Source organism: Zygotorulaspora mrakii, chromosome 2 (assembly GCF_013402915.1).
Source record: "Zygotorulaspora mrakii chromosome 2, complete sequence".
NCBI classification, from domain to species: domain Eukaryota; kingdom Fungi; phylum Ascomycota; class Saccharomycetes; order Saccharomycetales; family Saccharomycetaceae; genus Zygotorulaspora; species Zygotorulaspora mrakii.
The window spans coordinates 675,327-700,047 of NC_050720.1; the positions used below are offsets into that span (position 1 = coordinate 675,327).

At 38.7% G+C, this 24,721-nt stretch overlaps 9 protein-coding genes and 2 non-coding genes across 11 annotated transcripts; 6 read left to right on the plus strand and 5 right to left on the minus strand.

Annotated features, from left to right (window-relative positions):
• HG535_0B03520 (nucleobase:cation symporter-2 family protein) lies at positions 1-1,881 on the minus strand (the record flags this gene model as incomplete). Its single annotated transcript, XM_037287146.1, has 1 exon — positions 1-1,881. The coding sequence occupies one exon, from the start codon at positions 1,879-1,881 to the stop codon at positions 1-3; it is 1,881 nt and encodes a 626-aa protein (XP_037143041.1).
• Positions 1,882-3,277: 1,396 nt separating this feature from the next.
• HG535_0Btrna5K lies at positions 3,278-3,350 on the minus strand. Its single transcript has one exon. It is a non-coding gene; the product is annotated as a tRNA-Lys (tRNA).
• A 1,883-nt stretch (positions 3,351-5,233) lies between these two features.
• RPA135 (DNA-directed RNA polymerase I core subunit RPA135) lies at positions 5,234-8,836 on the plus strand (the record flags this gene model as incomplete). The annotated part of the gene is made up of 1 exon (XM_037287147.1): positions 5,234-8,836. One exon carries the CDS (start codon positions 5,234-5,236, stop codon positions 8,834-8,836), a length of 3,603 nt encoding a protein of 1,200 aa, XP_037143042.1.
• Positions 8,837-9,405: 569 nt separating this feature from the next.
• Positions 9,406-12,228, plus strand: PMR1 (Ca(2+)/Mn(2+)-transporting P-type ATPase PMR1; the record flags this gene model as incomplete). The annotated part of the gene is made up of 1 exon (XM_037287148.1): positions 9,406-12,228. One exon carries the CDS (start codon positions 9,406-9,408, stop codon positions 12,226-12,228), a length of 2,823 nt encoding a protein of 940 aa, XP_037143043.1.
• Positions 12,229-12,370: 142 nt separating this feature from the next.
• On the minus strand, positions 12,371-13,630 carry SUA5 (threonylcarbamoyladenylate synthase; the record flags this gene model as incomplete). The annotated part of the gene is made up of 1 exon (XM_037287149.1): positions 12,371-13,630. The coding sequence occupies one exon, from the start codon at positions 13,628-13,630 to the stop codon at positions 12,371-12,373; it is 1,260 nt and encodes a 419-aa protein (XP_037143044.1).
• Positions 13,631-15,552: 1,922 nt separating this feature from the next.
• Positions 15,553-15,624, plus strand: HG535_0Btrna3M. Its single transcript has one exon. It is a non-coding gene; the product is annotated as a tRNA-Met (tRNA).
• A 186-nt stretch (positions 15,625-15,810) lies between these two features.
• Positions 15,811-16,275, minus strand: HG535_0B03560 (uncharacterized protein; the record flags this gene model as incomplete). Its single annotated transcript, XM_037287150.1, has 1 exon — positions 15,811-16,275. One exon carries the CDS (start codon positions 16,273-16,275, stop codon positions 15,811-15,813), a length of 465 nt encoding a protein of 154 aa, XP_037143045.1.
• A 368-nt stretch (positions 16,276-16,643) lies between these two features.
• POL32 (DNA polymerase delta subunit POL32) lies at positions 16,644-17,708 on the plus strand (the record flags this gene model as incomplete). Its single annotated transcript, XM_037287151.1, has 1 exon — positions 16,644-17,708. The coding sequence occupies one exon, from the start codon at positions 16,644-16,646 to the stop codon at positions 17,706-17,708; it is 1,065 nt and encodes a 354-aa protein (XP_037143046.1).
• Positions 17,709-17,996: 288 nt separating this feature from the next.
• On the plus strand, positions 17,997-18,479 carry VMA3 (H(+)-transporting V0 sector ATPase subunit c; the record flags this gene model as incomplete). Its single annotated transcript, XM_037287152.1, has 1 exon — positions 17,997-18,479. The coding sequence occupies one exon, from the start codon at positions 17,997-17,999 to the stop codon at positions 18,477-18,479; it is 483 nt and encodes a 160-aa protein (XP_037143047.1).
• A 208-nt stretch (positions 18,480-18,687) lies between these two features.
• Positions 18,688-20,895, minus strand: NUP85 (Nup85p; the record flags this gene model as incomplete). Its single annotated transcript, XM_037287153.1, has 1 exon — positions 18,688-20,895. One exon carries the CDS (start codon positions 20,893-20,895, stop codon positions 18,688-18,690), a length of 2,208 nt encoding a protein of 735 aa, XP_037143048.1.
• A 308-nt stretch (positions 20,896-21,203) lies between these two features.
• URB2 (ribosome biogenesis protein URB2) lies at positions 21,204-24,686 on the plus strand (the record flags this gene model as incomplete). Its single annotated transcript, XM_037287154.1, has 1 exon — positions 21,204-24,686. The coding sequence occupies one exon, from the start codon at positions 21,204-21,206 to the stop codon at positions 24,684-24,686; it is 3,483 nt and encodes a 1,160-aa protein (XP_037143049.1).
• Positions 24,687-24,721: the final 35 nt, after the last annotated feature.

Below are 24,721 nucleotides of genomic sequence, written 5' to 3' on the forward strand. Positions count from 1 at the left end.
TTATGAAGAGTAAGAAGTTGATAAGTCGATGTTGGCATTATTTTTCATTTCGTAATTACCAATAGTATCATTTCCAGAGGACAATCCCTTCGCTTCCCTTGCTTTATTCGATAGCACAGTGCTGATTTTTGGTGATCTTTGACCATCCAAAACACTTAGATTTTCCTGTTGAAGCTCGATATCATCGATGAGTTCTTCATCCAATTCTTGTGGGATAGCCAGGTTTAAGATAATGGCAAAGATACCACAGATGGTAAAACTGGATTCCATAACAAGGATAATGGCATCGTAAAAACCAGATAAAGCATGGTTGTCACCAGTGTATGTGAAAACGTAATCGAACCAATTTGGTACTAAAATTGCACCAAAACCAGGTAATAAGCAACCGGTCAACACAAATCTGTCTCTTCTTGTGAATGGTATAGTTGAAATGATTTTCAAACCTGCAACTGCAACTGTAGTAAATAAGAATGTTGTCATACCACCAAGTACCGGCTTGGGAATACTGACCAATGCAGCACCGAACTTTGCAAAAATACCCATAACAATCATGAAAAAGCAACACCAATAACCAACTTGTCTACTTGCACATTTCGTCAAAGAAATAACACCATTATTTTGAGCAAATGTTGACATCGGTGTCACAGTGAATAATGGTGAAAGGATACCACTCAAACCATCTGATAGAATACCACCCTGGATTCTCGACTCGTAAAGTGATCCTTCAACTTCTAATCTGGAGACATCGCTTGTTGCAGTAATATCACCAATTGCTTCCTGAGCCAAAACAACAAACATAACCAAAGTTGGCAGAACTGCTGGGCCATACACTCTCAATTTAAAAGTATGCACCCAGAAAAATGTTACAGCAGGTGCAATTCTTATAGTTGAAGGAGTGAAATAACCCGCTGCTGCTGCAACGATACAACCAACGATTAATCCCACAATAACTGCACAAGATTTCATAATTGGTGGACCATATTTTTCGCAAATAATAATAGTGAAAAAAACGAGGAAACCCAAGCCAATAAATTTAGCTGATCCCCATGGAGCTGCTTGAGGACCACCTTCAAATGGACATATTGCTCCAACACAACCACTACCGCCAACCCAATCGTTAAATCCACTTTGAATCAATGGAACTGCAATACAAAGGACAACTGGGCCAGTAACGATCTTAGGGAACACTTTCTGCAGAATCTTTGGTGGTGTAAAAGATAGCAATATTTCCAACAATGCGCAACAGCATGCTGTACCTAAGATTGCACCGTAACCATCTTCGCATGGAAGTCTAGTGCCATCACTGCTAGTAGGACAAAACCCACTCGTATACATCACCGGTATCGATTTCGACACAATACCAATGACAGCAAAAGAAGTACCAACAACAGATAACAAACCAGAACCGATATAATAAGAGGTGAACGGGATTTTGAACCGTGTGATCTGCACAGACGAAAGAATACCCGAACTAATCAATGAAGCGGACACTAGATATTGCGTCTTCAGCTCATCAAAATTCGCAATGCCCGAAATGATCATAGGTGGTGTTATCACACCCGCCAACATCGACAAGGCATGCTGTAAACCCAGTAGAAATCCCAAAACTACCGGAACGTCCTCATTCAACGAGAAAAATGGTTGATCAACCTTGGGTAACTCGATACCCCTTTTCTTGTTGATCCAGTTTCTGAAAGGGTACGATGGTGTGAACAGGTACCTGTAGTTATAGTCACCCAGCAGACCCTCCTTTGTGGTGAACTTGAAGACGACCCACAAAATGAAATCTCTAAATTTTTGCAAGAATGTCAACCCACATTTGCGCTCTTCATGCAACTCGTGGTCCTCCGCACTGTAATTATCTCCTAGACCTGTTTCCATCCTGCGCAAATCTAACAACTGATGCCTTCGTATGTGATATATTGAAGTCTACAGTCTGCACAGGTCCCTTGCCTTACTTGCAAGAATTTACTTCCATTTATATATATTTCATGCATCGATAGAGCCGCCTCAGTGAATCACAGATTACCATAGCTTCATCGAAGCTGACAAAGATGTCACCATGCCTATAGCCATTTTTCTGCATAAAAACTCTTTATGATTACGACAATCACTATCGGTAATAACCGTCTGGCCGGGTTATCAGACCTTATCAACTTTGTCTACTTCATAGGGTGCATCATTTTCACGCATCTAACGACGTAAACCTACATGAAAAAGAATGGAAAGAAGTGATAGCACAAGAATCGGACTGGCTGCATGCATGTCGTGCCGTGCTCGCCACTAGATCAATTGGCAGGGATTTTGCCGATTATGTGCTGCGCTCAAATTTTCCCTCAACTATGGGGAATTACGTTCGTAGGCCAAATGCCATTAGTTTCTTGTAACCTCATTTCCACTGCCCCTCCTCCCGCCTCTTGAGCAAAAGTAGCGATCTGCGTGCGTCTCGGAGAAGATAAGATAGTAGAGACCTTACGCAGTTAGTATACTGAAAGATGATTAGTCCTTATATGATCGGCGTTCTTTAACTTGGTTGAATAACGCAGTTTGCTCTGAGCATTTGAGCGAACAGATCAGGTTCTGCGTTGGAGCGTGCTCGTTGACGTGCAGCTCTAAACTGGAATTTGCGTTTGTTCTTATGAAGTGCAGAACCTCAAGGCAATCCCCAGTTCAGCAGGGCCGTGCCCGCATTGTGCTGGCATCTTCGATCCAGATTCTAGAACCCTGCGATGCCCGGGGTATTATTAATAAAATTAATAATAAATTTTATATCGGATCTTACAATTGATGCTGGCGCTACTAAAGGAGTACCAAGAGTATAATTATCTGAATGCTTCTCAATCGATATATTAATAGAGCATAAGAGAATAATTAAGACTTAACATTATTGAATTTAAAAAGATGATTATATTCAACGGTTGCTAACGATATTTCAGTATTTTACTTTACCTTGAAATTATTAAGTGGCTATACTGTAAGAGTACGGCCTAAGTAAATATAAATATATCTTTGACAGGACAATTCTAGATAAATTGTGTTACATCTTACCAATTATTGAAAAAAAAATATTCGGGAAGATCTACAATTTCGTATAGAAATAATATTATTTTTTGTCACGTATGCGCTAAATAGTGTATACTGTGAGGGATGATTGGCAATAGAGAATTGTGCGGGAGGAACTGTGAGACTGCCAGAGCTAGTGACGGGCTGGACCGTGTAACAGCTTAGATATATATGGGAAGAAGGCAATATGGAGGTCGCCATCCAACAAAAAATTAGCCCTGTAGGGGGCTCGAACCCCTAACCTTGTGATTAAGAGTCACACGCGCTACCGATTGCGCCAACAAGGCTTTTAAAACTATGATGTGAAATGGGAAACGTATCCAATCTACACTGGTTATTGTAGCACGCGGTTCAGGCGCTTTCCAAACACCGGTCTTTGATAACAAAAACAGTATCTAGTTCCCGTGTTCTGTGTCTGTGGCAATCGCTTCCAGTATCAGCTATAATTACACACTGCTGCTATTTTTGCATCCTGGTGCCGCCTCCTCGTTTACGGTTGCTTTTTCCTTTCTATTTAGAAAGAATGTTTTCTTCGGCGTTGTCGATAGTAACTTGGTTTGACATTGATGATGATACTATGATATTCAATTATAGAGATATATAATTCCTTGGTTTTCTATATCATGAATTGAGATAAGACTAATTGGACTTGGATTAATATCTGGAAAATACGTCAGTATTTATACCCAGCATTTCGCACCTATTGAACCATAAGAGAGGACGACGAGTGAAGAATTTTCATCGTCATCACACCATTTCTAGTCCCATAGAATTCACAGTACAACTGTTATTTCATGTTCCATGCCATAGACTCCTTCGTAGTCAGACTCCTGAGTTGTAAACGTCTCGTGATAGATTATCATCCGATATCTTTCCATTATCGATTGACATTCTGTTAGGGCTTCATCTGACTTCGTTTATTTTGTTTTACAGACCAATTGTCTCTTTCTGATTCTTATAAGTCATCTCTTTAATATATCTTACAATCTCGATTTATATTTCAACACTTTCTCCTGTAGTTAAACCAATAATGCGTGTTGTAAGGACGCAATTTTTCAATCTATAGAGGCAGCTGTACAGCTGTATTTCCTATTGTTGGAATAGACCTGCAACCGCCTTCTCTTCGCAAATGCATAGAATGTGTATTACAGTCTTGCTTGGTGTTTGAAGTAGATTCGCAGTCGGGATTTTGACCTGCAAACGCATAGGGTCTGCGTCGCGGTGTGGTGCTTATTCCACGCAACGGTTACTCCATAGTCAGATTCCTAAACTGCGAGCGTCTCGCGGTAGATTCTCATCAGATACCCGTCCGGGACGGATTGATACTCTGAGGGCGTCATCCAACCTTATTTGTTTTACTGAGTCATAGAAGTCGGCTTCTAGCTGGCTGCTATACTTTTATATCACAACCTATCCTAACAGTCAAATTTACTCTACATGCACTCACATAGTGGTTGCAATCCATTCTTGCGCCCCCGAGAGACTCAGAAAGTAACGATCACAGGGTAGCAGATTATTTGAGACCGCTGGGAGTGAAAACTTCGTATCTTACGTATTGTTCGTATCTTACGTATTGTAACCAGCCAGCCTTTCAAATAGATCGACTTTGTGACAAATTCATCGACCGCTCGCCACACTTTTCCCTGTCATTCGTGAAATAGCCAGCTTATTTAGTTTCCGCTGAAATCTCAATACGATTGATAGGCATGGTTGCCAGTTCCTGTTCCAGAATACTTCTCGCTTGTTCAATATATTCCTGGAGGCGAATGCCCTGCCATCTTGTTTCCTGAGGAGGACCCAACATTATTCTCTCGCTTCGAAAAGGAGGTGTCTTGATGTGCCCGGTCGACAAGTGATGTTTACTGACAACAATTCCCCCGGTTGCAAAGAGCCCCCTTGGCTTTAAAACGCTTCACACCCGTCACTTCTGTAGTCTTTCCTTCATGTTTGTCTCATCGACTACGGCAGGTCTTCATCTTTCTGCAGCAGGTCTAAAAAATTTTTTTCATCTCATCGCATCACATCTGAAAAATTTAAATTCAAATAAACTTCTGCATAGAATATATACAAAGGACAAAGCAGCAAAATCATTGCACTACTTTTGCTAACGACATTCGGATATTGGCTTTTTTTACCTGGTGGGGCTCTGCAGTATTAGCGAACAATTGGTATGAGCAAGATTATCAAGCCTCCTAGTACGCGAACAGCGGACTTTCGTACATTGGAAAGAGAATCAAGATTTATAAACCCTCCAAAGGATAAGTCTGCATATCCGCTACTTGAAGAAGCTGTGCAACCTCATATTGGGTCATTCAATGCGCTGACGAAAGCTGATGAGACGGGCGGTCTGTTGAATGAGGCAGTAAAGGATATTGGCGAGAAAGTTATCTTTGATGGTAAGATCTCAGATGATGAGACAAAGAGCGATTATTTAGGGAATAAACTATCTGTTAGCGTTGAGCAAGTTTCCATCGCCAAGCCAATGTCTAACGACGGAGTTTCTTCTGCTGTCGAAAGGAAAGTTTATCCTGCGGAGACAAGACAAAGACTTTCATCGTACAAGGGAAAACTCATGCTGAAATTGAAATGGTCAGTAAATGATGGCGAGGAGACTTTTTCAGAAGTTAGAGATTGCGGTGGTCTGCCCATAATGCTTCAGAGTAATAGGTGCCATTTAAATAAATTATCGCCGTTGGAGTTAGTCAAACACAAAGAGGAATCTGATGAAGCTGGTGGCTACTTCATCGTTAATGGTATTGAAAAGTTGATTAGAATGTTGATTGTTCAGAGAAGAAATCATCCAATGGCCATTATAAGACCTTCCTTCGCCAACAGAGGTGCATCCTATTCTCAATATGGTGTTCAAATTAGATGTGTTAGGCCTGATCAAACTTCTCAAACTAACGTTTTACACTATCTTAATGATGGTCAAGTTACATTCAGATTTTCTTGGAGAAAGAATGAATATTTGGTTCCCGTTGTTATGATTTTGAAAGCTTTAACTGATACCAACGATAAAGAGATTTTTGACGGTATTGTTGGTTCAGATTTGGACAACAGTTTCTTGACTGACCGTTTGGAATTGCTATTGAGAGGATTTAAGAAAAGATATCCATTATTACATAACAGGAGACAAATTTTACAATATTTGGGTGATAAGTTCCGCATCGTTTTTCAAGCTTCCCCAGATAAATCGGATTATCAAGTTGGACAAGAAGTTTTGGATCGCATCGTTCTTGTTCACTTAAATAAAGGATCCCAACAAGATAAATTCAGAATGTTATTATTTATCATAAGAAAGTTATATTCGTTGGTCGCTGGGGAGTGCTGTCCCGATAATCCAGATGCTACGCAACATCAGGAAGTGCTTTTGGGTGGGTTTTTATATGGCATGATTTTGAAAGAGAAAATCGAAGAATATTTGCAAACAATCACTGCACAGATTAGAACTGATATTAATCGTGGATCGGCAATTAATTTTAAGGATCACAAGTACATGAATCGTGTCTTGATGAGAGTAAATGAAAATATCGGCTCAAAACTACAGTACTTTTTGTCCACGGGTAACCTAGTTTCTCAATCTGGTCTAGATTTACAACAAGTTTCTGGTTATACGGTTGTTGCAGAAAAGATCAATTTTTATCGTTTCATTTCTCACTTTAGAATGGTTCATAGAGGTTCATTTTTTGCACAATTGAAGACAACAACGGTCAGAAAATTATTACCTGAATCATGGGGATTCCTGTGCCCCGTTCATACTCCAGATGGTTCTCCATGTGGTTTGTTAAATCATTTTGCCCATAAATGTCGTATCTCAACAAAACAGTCCGATGTATCAAAGATTCCGTCGATTTTGTATTCACTCGGTGTTACGCCAGCTTCACAAGCATCAACAGCTGGTCCATCTTTTTGTTGTGTTCAATTAGATGGTAAAGTTATAGGTTGGGTATCACACGAGCAAGGGAAAGTAATTTCTGACACTTTAAGATTTTGGAAAGTCGAAGGTAAAACACCCGGCCTACCTTTAGATCTAGAAATCGGATACGTTCCACCATCAAGTCGTGGTCAATACCCAGGTTTATATATCTTTGGTGGCCATTCAAGGATGATGCGTCCTGTGCGTTATCTACCATTGGACAAAGAGGATATCGTAGGTCCATTTGAACAGGTCTATATGAATATTGCAGTAACTCCACAGGAACTTCAAAATAATGTCCATACACATGTTGAATTTACTCCAACGAATATTTTATCTATATTGGCTAATTTAACACCGTTTTCAGATTTCAATCAATCGCCAAGAAATATGTATCAGTGTCAAATGGGTAAACAAACTATGGGTACTCCTGGTGTTGCATTAGTCCATCGTTCGGACAATAAACTTTATAGATTACAAACGGGTCAGACTCCGATTGTAAAAGCTAACTTATATGATGATTATGGTATGGATAATTTCCCTAATGGTATGAACGCCGTTGTTGCCGTCATTTCCTATACCGGTTACGATATGGACGATGCAATGATCATTAACAAATCTGCGGATGAAAGAGGTTTTGGTTATGGTACAATGTATAAAACTGAAAAAGTTGATCTTTCACTCAATAGAAGTCGTGGAGATCCAATTTCTCAGCATTTTGGCTTTGGAAGTGATGAATGGCCAAAGGAATGGTTAGAAAAATTAGATGATGATGGATTGCCATATATTGGTACATATGTGGAAGAGGGGGATCCAATCTGCGCATATTTTGATGACACTCTGAATAAGACAAAGATAAAAACTTACCATTCTTCCGAACCTGCATATATTGAGGAAGTCAATCTTATCGGTGATGAATCAAATAAATTTCAAGAGCTACAAACAGTTACAATAAAATATCGTATCAGAAGAACCCCTCAAATTGGTGACAAATTTTCCTCTAGACATGGGCAAAAAGGTGTTTGTTCAAGAAAATGGCCAACCATCGATATGCCTTTCAGTGAAACCGGTATTCAGCCAGATATAATCATTAATCCTCATGCTTTTCCATCTCGTATGACAATTGGTATGTTCGTTGAATCTCTTGCTGGTAAAGCTGGTGCCCTTCACGGCATTGCACAAGACGCCACGCCATGGATGTTCAATGAAAATGATACTCCAGCTGACTATTTTGGTGAGCAACTACTAAAATCTGGTTATAACTATCATGGTAATGAGCCAATGTATTCTGGTGCTACAGGTGAAGAGTTAAGAGCAGATATATATGTAGGTGTCGTCTACTATCAAAGATTACGTCATATGGTTAACGACAAGTTCCAGGTGCGTTCAACCGGTCCTGTCAATAGTTTGACAATGCAACCTGTCAAAGGTAGAAAAAGACATGGTGGTATCCGTGTTGGTGAAATGGAAAGAGATGCATTAATAGGGCATGGTACAGCCTTCCTGCTCCAAGATCGTTTATTAAACTGTTCCGATTACACTCAAACTTCTGTGTGCCGTGAATGTGGTGCTATCCTTACAACTCAACAAAGTGTACCAAGAATAGGCTCACTCTCTTCATTACGTTGTCGTCGTTGCGCTGTGAAGTTTGATGATGCCAAGAAGATGTTATCCAAATATAAAGGCACCAAGAGTGTTTTCATCGATGACTCTCAAGTATGGGAAGATGGTCAAGGTAATAAATTCGTTGGTGGTGGAGATACTACCACGGTTGCCATTCCATTTGTGTTGAAATATTTAGATTCGGAACTTGCAGCAATGGGTATCAGATTGCGCTACAACGTGGAACCTCGTTGAAATCAAAAAAAAAAGTCATCCGGCATAGCACAATATAAATATTTAAAACTACGAATTCAAGTTTCCTTTCTCTACCCCTCTTCTGTCTATCAAGCCCTTCGGTTTTTCAATTTTCAGTGGCTCATTGGATTCAACATGTATAATAAATATATAGACGATTTAATTATAACGGTAATCACCCATACAATTTCAGCGCACTAAATCTACCCATATTAGTCATAAGCGATATGTTCTTGTCACGAATCTTCTCTTTTTAATAATATGTTCTCTGTAACTGCATGTGGGTTTTTGCTTGATAGATCTTTTCTTTCACCATCATCTGAGCTTAGTGAAAAAATATGGGAAAATACAGAATGAAAGTGGAAAAGAACACAAAAACAACAATTAAGCCTCAACAGCAGCATTTCGGCTCTGGTAAACCACAGGTCTAGTATTCTTCTTGCTTTAATTGGTGAATTGAGAAGTTTGACTGATCAGAAACTCGAGTAACTACTTCTGCAACAAGGAAATCAGGTTTCCAGTTTCCGTGTTGTGTGAATCTCGGCGAAACAGTTCAAAATTCTTGGAGCATGAGTGAAAATCCCTTCAATGTTCCTCTAGTTGATAACGTGGATGGTGAAGATATTATTAACAGTACAGATGCGTTGTCGAAGCCAAATTCTTCTTTAGAATACTGTACTCTCACGGTAGCCGAAACTTTGGAAAAACTTGGGACAAGTGCTACAAAGGGTCTGCAGTCGTTTGAAGAGGCAACTAGGAGAAGTGAGGCGTATGGTCCAAATGAAATTAAAGTTGAAGAAGATGACCCTTTGTGGAAGAAGTTTCTGTCGAATTTTGTAGAAGATCCCTTGATCCTTTTGCTAATTGGATCTGCAGTTGTGTCCTTTATCATGGGCAATATTGATGATGCAGTAAGTATTACTGTTGCAATTGTGATTGTGGTTACTGTTGGGTTTATTCAGGAATATAGGTCAGAGAAATCTCTCGAAGCATTGAACCAACTGGTACCAGCAGAGTGTCATCTGATTAGATGCGGCCAAGAATCACATACTTTAGCATCGAATTTAGTTCCCGGTGATCTTGTTAGTTTCAGAATTGGTGACAGGATACCTGCCGACTTGAGGATTGTTGACAGTGTTGACTTAACTATCGATGAAAGTAATCTAACAGGAGAAAATGAACCCGTGCATAAGACATCGCATCATGTTAATAAAGAAAGTTTCAACGATCAGCCCTACTCCATAGTCCCAGTCGCTGATAGATCGTGCATTGCCTATATGGGTACCTTAGTGCGAGAGGGACACGGTAAGGGCATTGTCGTAGGCATTGGAACGAACACCTCTTTTGGCTCTGTTTTTGAAATGATGAACTCGATTGAGAAGCCAAAAACCCCCCTACAATCTGCTATGGATAAACTTGGTAAAGATTTATCTCTTGGGAGTTTCGTTTTAATTGGTTGTATTTGCTTAATTGGTATAATTCAAGGAAAATCCTGGTTAGAAATGTTTCAAATATCTGTTTCTTTAGCTGTTGCTGCAATTCCTGAGGGTTTGCCAATCATTGTCACTGTTACTTTAGCTCTTGGAGTCCTACGAATGGCGAAACGGAAAGCTATTGTAAGAAGATTACCGAGTGTTGAGACTTTGGGCTCTGTTAACGTAATTTGTTCCGATAAAACAGGTACGTTAACGTCGAACCATATGACAGTTTCGAAAATTTGGTGTTTGGATACGATGGCCAACAAATCAAATGTTATAAATTTAGAGAAGTCTAAGAATGTTAATTTCAAAAATTATTTGACCGACGATGTTAGGGCCACCTTACTTATAAGTAGTGTGTGCAATAACGCATCCTTCTCACAAGAGCACGGCAAGTACCTAGGAAACCCCACTGACGTAGCTCTTTTAGAGCAATTGTCCAAATTTGATATTAAGGATATGAGATCGTCCTTCAAAAAATTGCAGGAAATTCCTTTTAACTCTAAAAGAAAATTTATGGCTACGAAACTAGTAGATTCAGAGGGAAGTTGCGCTGTATATGTCAAAGGTGCATTCGAAAAAATATTACAACACTCCAACAGTTTTGTTACTCAGAAGGGCAAAACAGAGAGGTTGACCGACGCCCACAAAGAAACCATCATTGACACAGCTAATTCATTGGCATCAAACGGTCTACGTGTCCTAGCTTTTGCTAAGTTAGAATTACCAAATGCTCTCGGAACACTAAATGAAGAAGCAATCACAGATCTTTGCTTTGCTGGCCTGATCGGTATGAGTGATCCGCCAAGGCCAACTGTTAAACCAGCTATTGAGAAATTACTGCAGGGTAGGGTGCACGTCATCATGATCACTGGTGATTCTGAAAATACAGCTGTAAATATTGCCAGAGAAATTGGAATTCCGGTGATAAATCCTGAAATATCAGTTCTTTCTGGAGATAAGTTGAATGATATGACGGATGATCAACTAGCAAACGTTATAGATCATGTTAATATTTTCGCCCGTGCTACTCCAGAGCACAAGCTTAACATAGTTCGTGCTCTAAGGAAAAGAGGTAATATTGTTGCAATGACCGGTGATGGTGTCAATGATGCGCCGGCTCTTAAATTAGCCGATATTGGTGTTTCTATGGGTAAAATGGGCACAGACGTTGCAAAAGAGGCCTCTGATATGGTTTTAACTGACGACGATTTCAGTACAATTTTGACAGCAATTGAGGAAGGAAAGGGCATCTTCAATAACATTCAAAATTTTCTGACCTTCCAACTTTCAACGTCAGTTGCTGCTTTGTCTTTGGTTGCCTTAGCGACTACATTCAAACTACCAAATCCGTTGAATGCCATGCAAATCCTATGGATTAACATTTTGATGGATGGTCCGCCGGCTCAGTCGCTTGGTGTTGAAGCAGTCGATCATGAAGTTATGAAAAAGCCACCCAGAAAACGTACCGACAAACTTTTGACAAGTGAGGTTTTAAAACGTTTGCTAATTAGTGCCCTATTCATCATTGTTGGAACAGTTTATGTGTTTATCAAAGAAATGAACGAAGACAACAAAGTAACGGCAAGAGACACTACTATGACATTTACATGCTTTGTTTTCTTTGATATGTTTAACGCATTGTCCTGTAGACATTCTACGAAATCCATTTTCACTATTGGAATTTTTACAAATAAAATGTTCAACTACGCTGTAGGTTTTTCATTGCTCGGTCAGCTGTGTGCCATATACTTCCCATTTTTCCAACAAGTTTTCAAAACAGAAAGCTTAAGTCTGAGCGACTTAGGTTTTCTCTTAATGATTAGTAGCACGGTATTCATCGCTGATGAACTGCGCAAATTGTGGGCAAGGAAAACAGCCTCTATATATCCAAGCGTCTACTCGACCGTCTGATATTGTATAGGATTGAGTAGATGGACTTGAGACGAATCCTTTTATATAGTGATGAAAAAAGTATTAGACATGAATATTACTGGTATTTAATGTGTTGCGAAAAAGATCTTACTAAGTAGTTATTGAATTGGCCTTCTTGCATCTAAAAAGATTTATATTCATTACCGGCGGCTTTAATAAGTCTATTCATTACTGCTAAGCCTTCATCCTTCTCAGCAACGCCCTCAATCACAATTAAATCAGCAAAGTCATCTTCATCAGCTTTTCTGAGAGCAGCAAACAAGTTTGCCTGTATTTCTTCTCCCGTTAGACCTAGACTTTGTACGGTAAGGTCAACATTTAATGCCGATTTCAGTTCACTAGATGAAACATTTGCCAGTTGTAAGGTAGTCAAGATTGAAACTTTTTTAATGCTACCATGCGATACTAAACATTGTTCGTCGATAACACTGATCAGTTTTCTAATTTTTTCCCGTTCATTGCCAATGTTGCCTGGCACTAATAGTATAACTTTTGCTGATGGAGCATAATGCTTATATTTCATACCTGGCGTTCTTACCTTTTCACCACTCTCTAAAGTCTTTCTTCTTTCAACTTTGCAATCGAACCAAAGATCTCCGCCCAGTTTTACAATCTGTTCATAGGTAAATCCACCAGGTCGTAGTAACATCGGTGGTCTGCATAGCCCGTCTACGACTGTGCTTTCAACACCTACAGAGCATGGACCACCATCCAGTATCAATGGGATCTTTCCCTTCAAGTCATGATAGACATGGCTGGCCAATGTAGGAGACGGCCTTGTGGATGCATTAGCTGATGGTGCAGCGATAGGTGTGTCGCTTAAAGCAATCAGAGCTCTGGCGATTGGGTTAGATGGTATTCTAACGGCAAAAGTGGATTGGCTAGCTGTGGTTAATTTTGAGAGTGTATTCCTGCTTGCATTAGGTACCGGCAATAGGATAGTCAACGGGCCTGGCCAAAGTTGGTCAATCAAAGAATGGTAAATTTCAGGCACATTTTTTAATAGTGAATCTTTTCCCAAATTATTTTCACCATATATTTTTCTGTTTAATTGATCAATTGAGGATACGTGAGTGATTAAAGGATTATCACTTGGTCTATTTTTCGCCTTGTAAATATTTAAAATGGAGTTATCGTTTAAGGAGGAGCCTCCCAAGCCGTAAACTGTTTCAGTAGGAAATGCAACAATATTATCAGAGTCTCTTAATATTTTACTAGCCTCCTGGATGACTCGTTTACTTTCATCATCGGCGAAAGTCGGCAGAGAACCATTAAGATGTGCATCTGCCGCAAATTGGATTGAACCTGGATCAACTTTCAAAATCTTTGTCTCAAAAGCTACCTGTAATGACATTGCCCTAGCCAATCCTCTTTGAATCATACAGTAGCTGATGAAATGAAGTGTTGCTATGTGTATTTGAAGTTACAACACTATATATTAATCTGATTTGAAGAGATGAGGTGAGATTCTGTTGCGCATAATGTGAAATTTTGTCATCATCACAAACGGGCTATCTATAAGCGACAAGGTATATTCCTTCTGACAGGAAACGCTTGCCATTGTCACCTAACGATACTCGTTAGGTGTTCATTGCAGCTACAACTTTGTTTGCTAAGCATGGACAGATTCATGTAGAACCATTTATCTATTGCGTTTGCCACACGTTAAACTTTATGACGTTGGTATTATTGATTCTTGTCTCGCTGTCACCCCTACATAGTGAGGGACACTGTGACTAGGAAGAAGGCAAAGACTTGGGGATATTGCTACAAAACTTACCAATATCCTGGGTGTAGCTAAATTCTCAGTTAAGCTATTACTTTTCAAGCTTCTGTCAGCTAACGTCACGTTTAAGCGACGACACCAAAAGATGCCTGATATTTCAGCTATGGCATTTTTGTAGATGTTAAGATCGGTGCTGGCCCTTTTATGCACAAGAGAGGAGCATTGAGGGGTGACCTTGTAAGAATGAGTAGTCAATGGGGGGGTATCTTCATTTGAGCAGGCTTAAGACTACAGAATAGCTAGTAACTTGTTTACGTTGGCATAGTACACTAAGTCCCTTGTGTTGAAATGCACGAATGTCATTACGTAAATGAGAGAGACACTTGAAAAGAGTTTAGAACGACTCTGAGGACCTCTGAGGCGCAACTATTGTAGTTACGTAACGAAAGAAATGAAATTAGATGAAGCCCTAATGGAGTATTAACTATTGAGAGAGTGGGTTAACCTCGGAGTTAACGACATTAGCTTCCTCAGACGTTGATTATTGTGATGTTCGGCTATGGGGATTTATAAGTCCTGGATTTCTTACATCATCGAATGAGATAAAAACTAAACGAAATGAGATTGGTTATCTTAAAAAGTCGTCAGTATTTACACCCGACATTCTGCAGCTATTGAACCATAAAAAGGATAATGAATAAGGTATTTCGTTCTTAGCAGTTCATAGTTCGTGTTTTCATCACGCTAGTCCAGTCCTCGAGAATATGTGGCACTGCTCGTTATAGCTTACTCCATACTGTCAATCATCCGTAGTCAAATTCCCGAATTGCAAGCGTCTCGCGATAGAACATCAGCCCATGACTCTACAGAGTCAATTAGTACTCTGTAAGGGCCTCATATGACTTGATTTCTTTTGCAATGTCACTGTGAAAGTTTCATCTTGAACTTTCTCGGACTGCCTATTCAATATCTCTCGTTATATTGTCATATCAATTGTTGAAATATAGATCGATATTATAAGATATATGAGAGAGATGACTTATAAGAATCAGAAACAAGACAATTGGTCTGTAAAACAAAATAAATGAAGCCAGACGAAGCCCTAACAGAATATCAATCGATCCTGGAAAGATATCGGATGATAATCTATCGCGAGACGTTTACAATTCAGGAATCTGACTACGAAGGAGTCTATAGAATGAACACGAAATAGCAGTTGTACTGTGGATTCTATGGGACTAGAAATGGTGTGATGACGATGAAAATTCTTCACTCGTCGTCCTCTCTTGTGGTTCAATAGGTGCGAAATATTAGGTATAAATACTGACGTATTTTCCAGATATTAATCCAAGTTCAATTAGTTTTAGCTCAATTCATGATATAGAAAATCAAGGAATTATATATCTCTATAATTGAATAACATAGTGTTATCATCAATGTCAAACCAAGTTAATATCGACAACGCCGAAACTTCCTCTAGTACAATATCAATCAAAGTGAATTAGGATCTGCAATGATGTGACCGTTTACTATGTTATAGAGCGTAAGTAAATATGTACCTTCAACGAGTTCTGTATAGCGCCGTGGCGCAGTGGAAGCGCGCAGGGCTCATAACCCTGATGTCCTTGGATCGAAACCAAGCGGCGCTATTATTTTTTATTTCATGCTTGACACCCTGATTGTCTATAAAGCAAACAGCTGCAATTTATGCTATACCTATACTTCAAGTACGTAATATGTTATACACGTTAAAATCACCGTGGAATTGCAACGAAAATTTTTCGCTTCTGTTGTTTTGTTCTTGGTGTTTTATGTTTTATAGTGCGCATCGAAGTTTAATCAAAAATGTTTGTATTGTTGATGGACAAAAAATATATGCCCAAGTCTTGAAATTCCCATCCATCAAGGAGCTGGGAGGATGAAGCTGGCCATATCTGCTTTATTTTCGTCACCATCGACTCAAAAAGCGGCTTATCCAATTTCTTCAAACTTGGTTCGCCCACGATCCACCTGTGTTCCAACTGCGGCTGAAGTGATTCCTGTTGCGCGATCGAAAAGTCACTAACATCTTGTTTAATAGAGATTTCCAATTTTTTCTGAACTGCCGGTCCGTGTTTTTCAAGGAGCTCGTTCAAATACTGTGTCACATTTTCTTCATCCCAGGCCTGCTTCTCATAATAGGCGTCTAGCTCTTTCATGGTTTGCAGTATTTCTGAATTTTTGTCCAGGAGCAATTCAAATGCCATCAACCTGGTGACAATGAAAAACAATCCTATAAAACTCAGAGCTTGATGATTCATTTTCTGTTCAGGGTGCTTTCGAGTGCGGTTTTTTTGTGTCGAATAATATTAATACTCGTCTTACTCTTGCAGAAGTGATCTTTAATAACGTACAGTACTTGTATCAGTAGTGAAAAAACCAAGAAAAAAATTCAGCAATTTGTTTTTAAATTTGAATTAATCAAAAGAGATCTACACAAAAACTGCGTCTAGTTGTTCTATAATGCTCGAGTCGCATCGAATTTATGTCATTTTTCTTCCACCACTAAAAACTGGAAATATGACGCGCGTCTATCAACTTGCGCATATAGAGAGACATGATGAAATATACTAAAAGAAACTTTTACAGGACAGTAGAAGTGATCAAAATCGTTGTTTCGCACTGAATAATGGATGCACTTGAGGAAGAAACTTTTCAATACATCAATGAGAAGTTATTCACAGAGGAGAGACCGGTGCTCTTTACAGATTTAATATTTCTGTTCAAGATTGGACCCTCCCGAAGTAAAAAAATAATGTACTCGTATTACAAACAAAACACAGTTACGAATTTCAATTGCATAATTGTGACATGCCAAAAGAATGGGATTATCAAAGTGGTAAGTGACGTGAACAACCCTGGCGATGAGAACTCAATTACTGATTGTTTTATATATGCGTTCAATCCGATGGAAAAGTTCATACCGGTGAACAGATTAGTCGACCAACGGGACTGCCTGAGTATCAAAAATCCTCACAAGTTGCATGTCGCCAAGCACCGGTCAAAGACTCTTGAAGAGAAAGCTACACCTAAGGTTACAGTACCACTTTCAAGATCCAAAACGGTCCCAGATGAAGGCGACACCAGAGCCAAAGTTGGTGACATAGACACCAAGGGGACCAAGGTTAAGAAAGCCATCAATGCTGCCAAGGGTAATGGTTTAAGATCAACAGCAATACTAGCCAAAATGAGAGCGGAAAGAGAAAATAAAGAGGCTCAAAGACAAGAGGAATTGAAGAAAAGACGTGCTCAGCAACAGCAGCAGCACAACCCAAAGCAACTATCACAAATGGAAGATTTGCGATCACTTTTTGATGAGGATGATAGTCTCATGGAAGAAACTCCCGTGGTACCGACACCAGAAGCGTCAACACCAAAGAATGAGGACTCAGCGCCGATCGACAAAAAAGAACTCGAAGATCTCCTGGAGACCACGGCCGAAGACACAACAATAGCCTCACAAACATCACCTCAGAAACAGCAGGAAGAATTATCGGATGCGCCATCCTCCTCCTACGTTGACGATGACGGCTATATCGTAACCAAGCGTGCGGTCACATCCACACCACCGCAGCATGCAAAGAAAAGACCAGCAAGAACAGCCCCAGCGACTGTAACCAGCGGAAAAACGCCTCCCCCTACAAAGAAGACTCAGAGGACGCTTGAGAACTTCTTCAAGCGGTCTAAAAAATGAACCACTTACGTATATCTCTTCTTTTGTTTAATGTATATCCGTAATTAAACTTCAGGTTTACCCGGCCTATTGTTTTTTTTTTTAACCAGAAGTTTTTTGGCTGCAAGGCCTCTTTTCTGCTGCTCCTCAAGGGATAAACTTGACCTAAAAACCTACTAGTAACTGAAATTCCATTAATCGAGAGAAAAGTACAGAAAACTATCCGTTTCAGTGCGTGGATAACTAATTTGAGCAGTAGAATTGATCTGTAAGGAGATCATTGTAGTTTATTGAAAAAAAAAGCCTAAGATGAGTGAATTGTGTCCAGTTTATGCTCCATTTTTTGGTGCCATGGGTTGTGCTTGTGCAATCGTTTTCACCTGTTTCGGTGCTGCTTATGGTACTGCTAAATCTGGTGTGGGTATTTGTGCCACCTGTGTTTTGAGACCTGACTTGTTGATCAAGAATGTTGTTCCAGTTATTATGGCTGGTATTATCGCCATTTATGGTTTGGTCGTTTCTGTCTTGGTTTCTTCCTCTTTAAAGCAAACACAAGCTCTTTACACTGGTTTCATTCAACTAGGTGCAGGTTTATCAGTCGGTTTAAGTGGTTTAGCAGCTGGTTTTGCCATTGGTATTGTCGGTGATGCAGGTGTTAGAGGTGTTGCTCAACAACCAAGATTATTTGTCGGTATGATTTTGATCTTGATTTTTGCTGAAGTTTTAGGTCTTTATGGTTTGATTGTCGCCCTATTGATGAACTCTAGAGCTGTTCAAGATGTCATTTGTTAATCGATTTACACACAAAGAACTAAAGGTTCTGAACACAAAATTAAAGAAGCACAAAAAGTTTGCTTGCATAGAAGAAGTGGAAAATTTGAATTTTGACTAATTTTAGCTAAGCTATCTTCGAAGTTTTGGAAAAGAATCTTTTGTTTGGTACATAAACGTATATATAAGTATATACCACAAAGATAAATCAACCAAAGACAGTTTTATTTCACATATATTCTTGACAGAGTTTGAAATCTAGCAGTTTTCTTACATGTTTATGGAGACCATCCAGATTTTCTGATACTGATAATCCCATTTCCCGAAGAGACAAATAAATGTTTTGTGTCTTCTCATCATCATTATCCCATTTATTAGTGATACATTCCATTATCCTTAGAATTATATCCTCTTTCATTACCTTTTCTGAGTCTTCTAGGAAAATCGGCAGTAAAATCTTTGAAACGAGTAGTACCACATAACATTTTGGCATATATTGAAACTCTAGTAACAGTAATAAAAGTTCTAATGCATCCGACCATTTTTCATTCTGTTGCGCCACATAGAACTGATATAATACAGCATATGGAGACAGTGACTGTTTCATTGCACTCGTTACCAATGTGTCAAGAACATTTTTCGGAATTACGGGATCGTCGTAGTTATTCACTATTGCATTCAATATAATGTCATCTAAGGGACCTCCTTGCAGTACGGATGCTTCAAACATCATCCATGAATATCGTTTGACCCATTCAAATTTGCCAGCTTTACTGTAATTGGCCATGGCTTCTATAGTGTTACTTTCGTAGAGTAACTTGTTACCAAGCGTGACGTATATCGATTTTGCAACTTGTGTCAGCCTCCATTTAGCACAAACACTTAGCATCCATTCAATGTCGTCTGTAGATTGAAAAGGGTAATGTGGTAGTAGCTCCGCAATGGCAAGCTTCTTAGCACTTGAATTACATATAGGCGACAGCGTAATTAAACCAATTGCAACCGGCCATAAAGTAGCATTTCCGAGAGAGCAAATCTCAAAAGCGAAATTGTTCAACATATATGCTGCCATGCCGTTTCTATAGCTGAACAAATCTTCTTCCTCGCGATAAATTCTTGATTGCTCATGGTCCTCATCCTCGTTATAATTCTCTAATAAGCCTTTAGCTTCACATAGCGCTGCTGTAAATGCAGCAGTACAACTGTCGAGAGACTCCAAAGTTGGTAAAATGGAGTACAGATGTCCCCTAATCACCTCAGCGCATGCCGATTCCCAATTATTTGTAACATCTAATGGGTTGTGCTTCAGTGATAGTTGTAGATATTCTTCAGAAAGCTCTAAGGAAGGAATATAGAACAGCAATAGCCCACAAAATGATTCGTACCAGGTCTTTGAATAGAACAATATCTTATCTTGATGACCTCCTATTAATAGTAAAGTATCTTGAAGGTAGTCACGTATTTCACCACTTATTTCAGTTTCGGAATCATTATATGTTTGAGACAGCTCTAGGACTAAAGACTTCCATTCTCTAAAAGTTTTAGAGGAATCCAGTGGGTACTGTTTCAGGAGAGCCACTATATCATGTAACGCATTAGATGATACTTGGCATTTTGAACTCAGATAGTTTGCAAGCTCTGATCGCTCTATACAAGCCATAGCTTGTTCGAACAAGCCCCTAAGCAATAGCTGATTGATCAGTTTCCAAAAAAAAGAAGTCTCAAAAACATTCTTATTGCTTGAAGAGGAAAAAACTTGCTCGATATATTCTTCATTCGGTTCACCGTCGGATCTATTGATCCACCCAAGTAGAGTCTTTATAAAAGTATTTCTGGAAGTTTGCTCATCAGGTGTGTCAGCGGTAAAATAAATTGTTTTTAGACAGTTAATAATAGTGAGGCATTCTTCCACCTCAAAAAACCTGCCAAATGCATTTTTTTTGTTTTTTATAGCATCGATAAAACTTTCTAGCTCAATTACAAGTGCTTCAAATGCTAGGTTTGCAGCCATCGTGTGTTCCCTTGCTTCATTAATATTTACAACACCTATTGTGGGCACGGAATTGACTCTATCTTCCCCCAAAGAGCTATAAATTTCAAACAGCTGGGTCACATAGTTTACGTATTCCTCGCTAGCATCAATGCCCGGCAGAGCTACTGGGTAAATCTTATATTTGTCTTTCTCACACAAAAAAGCGATATTTTGCTGTACCAGCGGACTCAGCTTAAAATGAAGCTCCCCCCCCTTATTATATGACCATGGCTCGTTGCCCTTACTCAATGAGACAACTATACAATCACTCACCGAATCCCGACCAATATAATTATCTTCGTGGTCGTCTAATTGATCCTTGATAGATTGCCCTTCATCAACAAAATCGAGTCCATCGACATCCATAAGCAGACTGTCATTCTTGCCATTCATCTCCACCGTCATTATAAGCGCAGAAACCAGGCTACTGAATGAACACGCGTTTCAATTGTATTACTCTCCAGAATATGTCAGATAATGCGTTAATTGCTGTGCTGAGCAGATATCTGTTTTCTGTTATATGTAGAATTGTTGAAAACTCGTTAACTTTTCCCGTGAAGCGACAACATGAAAAGAAAATTTGATGCTCATCGCATCTTCGAACAGAAATAGACTGAATTGCCAGAAGGACACATAAATTGTCGTTTATATCTCTGTATTCATAAAATCTGAACAAATCATTGATACAGTTATTTGATTTTGGTGGGTTAAAGATGACCATTCCAACATCAACGCAAGCGTTGACTAAACAACTACGTTCGAAAGAAATAACTACTGGCGAAATATGTGAAATATACTCTACATTGAATCGCGAGGATTATTACTTTCCAAATAAAGAGATCTTTGCAATCGAGCTCATACATGATAGATGGAATGACCAAAAACTGATATCTTTCAAGACTGACTATAGAATATGGGCTTTGTACAACGAAATGTGGTCAAAACTACATGATGAAGACTTAATTTTGAAGAAGCTTTTTAAGCAATTGAAATTCGTCCCTCATCTCCTCAAGACCTTAGAAACCTTGGAGAATAACATGCTAGAGTTTGCGGTCGAGTTGAGGAAAACTTGTGAAATGATAAATTCTATCATTTCAATGAATGTTTCTACGGAGAATGCAAATATAATAATGGGTAGGACTCTACAATTCCTAATAAAAATGGGTGATAAGGAGAATATGTGTGGCATGATTTGTGATCTTGTAGAGCAGTTGAAGAATTTGACTGGAATAAAGAATATTCCCGAAATCAACTCCAAAATAGCCAATGTCTATTGCAACGAGCTTTTATTACCAACCATTCAATACATTTCAGGCTTGGATAAAAAAATAGGTGATAACTCAATTGTCTCATTCTTGAAAGTACAATTAAGGCTTTATCTCTTTAACAATACTGTGGATACGGCAAAATTATTGGAAAAATTTATCAATAATAATAAAGCAGCATTAGAGCCTAAGCTTCTATTAGTATTGTACACAACATCTATATCCTTTCTTTCAAAGCAGAATTTTACTGAACTAGAGAAAATATTCACGATAATTGTTGATGTGCAACCAGACATGACGAGAGAATTACTCCTGCAATTGGCTCTTTCAAAGAAGACAATGTCAAACGAGTTTTTGAGTAGTATTTTGAGTAAAACTTTGCAGAAAGCATCTGAAGACAATAGTTATTATACTAATTTTTGGAGTTTATTGTCACATTTACTTGATCTGGACATTGAAATCGGCATCAAGAATATGGTTACACTATTAGATCTGCTTTATGAGCATAAAGATCATAGTATGGACGAAATCACAAAGATTTGGAAGAAAATAGTGAATTGCCACATAAATGCAAGAGAATTTCTTCAGTTTTTGGAAAAATTAGAGAAATATTGTCAAGAAAATGCAGTCAAATCTACGACTTTTCTAGCTAATCCAGCTTTCACAGAAGTAATTTCACAAAATACGGTTTCATTTTCGACTTCACAGCTGAAAGATTTGATTTCAGGCCATTTGAATCGTATTGAAAATAACCCGAGAAATGAGACTACTTTCTTCATTTTCCGTGCAATTATTAAAGGTCTGGAAAACCTGTCTTACACCGTTCTCGCCGAACTCAAAGAATTGTTATCAACAGTATTCACAATTGATCATACAAAGGAGTCTAATATCTGGGAGATAAGGTATCTTGTTATGAAGATATTTGATGACATAATTCCAGCTGAGCAGTTTAACTCCTGGCATGTGGAAAAGGAAACAGAAAATCTGAACTTAGGTTCTTCTAGGGAAATGTATTTTTATTTCTTTAAGTTGCGAGAGTACAAAGAGTTTGACTTGGATACTGTTGTCACCAAGTTCATGAATTACTTGAATCAAATTGCTTATCAGCAAAGAGCTGAATCTGTTCGAATCCTTTTTGTAAATTGGGCTACATTAATCAATTTTATTTTTCCAAGAGATGACTTGACAGGACTATTAGATTTCCTTTTATCGGAAGAAGACCAGAGCTTGTTGCACGCACTGTTAAATGATGATAATATTTTTGAGGAAAGCAATATCATCAGTATGTTGGTCAGCAAATTGTCAAAATTGCATTCTAGTGAAAAAAACCAGCGCTTAATTCTGCGAATCCCTATACAATGCATCAACAAAACTATAAGAGTTGGAGTGATCAATAGTATTTGCTCTCACAAGTCTGTTACTTCTGAACTTGAAGTGAAGGTCTTAGATCATCTTTTGACGAATCCAACATTCAAGTCTGATATTGAATGTGATTTCAGCTGCTTGTATAATTTTGTTAACAAAAACTTGCAGAATTTGAAATACAAGGATGTTGTATTTCAAAGAGTTTGGAAAAACCATGCATTGCAAATAAAAGAAAAAAAGAGCAAGCAGTTTTTGGAAACTGCTATCAGAAGCTTGTCACAGGGAATCGAAAATGAAGAACTATTCAAGACAAGCATGCAAACTACATATTTGGCCATCATGACCGGTTCTAACATTAGCGCTGCTTTAGGCGAACATTTCATCAAGAATGCAATCCACAAGCTCTTTAATATGGGCTCAGTAGATTCTTCAGTTTCATCATGGTTGCTCAGGTGTCTGTATTACATTTTCAGCTTGAATGACACAATAAAGCCAACTACCAATCAGGCGGCAAAGCTTTCGTCCAAAATACTCGAACTGTACAAAGAAAAAATTCACGATACGGATTACGACTTCCTTACTAGTCTTTTTCTGTTATATTCGGTACTTTACAATGACAAGCTGGAAATTCTATTTGCTCACTACCTCGTTTTGAGAGAAATAGGCATTCAATCAAATCTCATTTCAAAAGCCATGGAAGAAGCATTAGATAGGTACCTGCAGAGTGATACTGATAAATTCAATCGTGCGTTCGCAAACATTATAAGTTCAATTTCCAGCTGCCCACCAGGCTTTACCGAAGGGATAACAGAGCTATATCAAATGCATATCAAGCGTATCAATAAAGATAATAAGATTGGTGTTCATTTATTTGCGGCATCAATTTCTGAGTTTTACACGAATTTCGCTAGATATCAAAACTCAAAAGAAAGTGTTCTAAAGCTATTGGATAGTTTGCAACATCTTTTGATCACTAAACCTTGGCTATATTCTCAACATTCGATAGAAATATTATTCCCTATGTGCTTAAGTATCAATTTGATATTCCTACAGTGTTCTATTCCTTGTGATGACGTTTTCTTAGGGACAATTTCTGTGGTGTCCAACATCGTATTCGCACATAGAATTAAGATGTCCAATCGCCATTTTCTGATAAACGCACTCATTTGCGAATACTTGGAAATTTTGTCGCAGTATCAGGGGAAGCAGCTTACTTCTGTATCTGCTAGGGGCTTGAGCAGATTGATAACAAGTGTTTGCGAACCGAATGTAACAGGCAATCAAACATTCAAGACAAATGACCTAAACTCAAAAATAGGCGTCATGAAAAAAAATCTCAGAAAATATGTTCCAGTAATTTTGATCAAATACGTTCATATATCGTCGAGCACTCCCTTCAGGACATCAATAAGAAAAGAGCTCGTTCCTGCTATTTTTTCTATTTTTAATTTGATGTCTCAAAGCGAGATGATTTTATTGAATGCGGCACTTGATAATGCTGGCGTTCAATATTTTAGAAGTTTGTACTCCGACTACAAGAAGATTGGTAAATGGAATACTGAATAATGAAGTAGCGAATGATATTTTCAAGAAGATATATA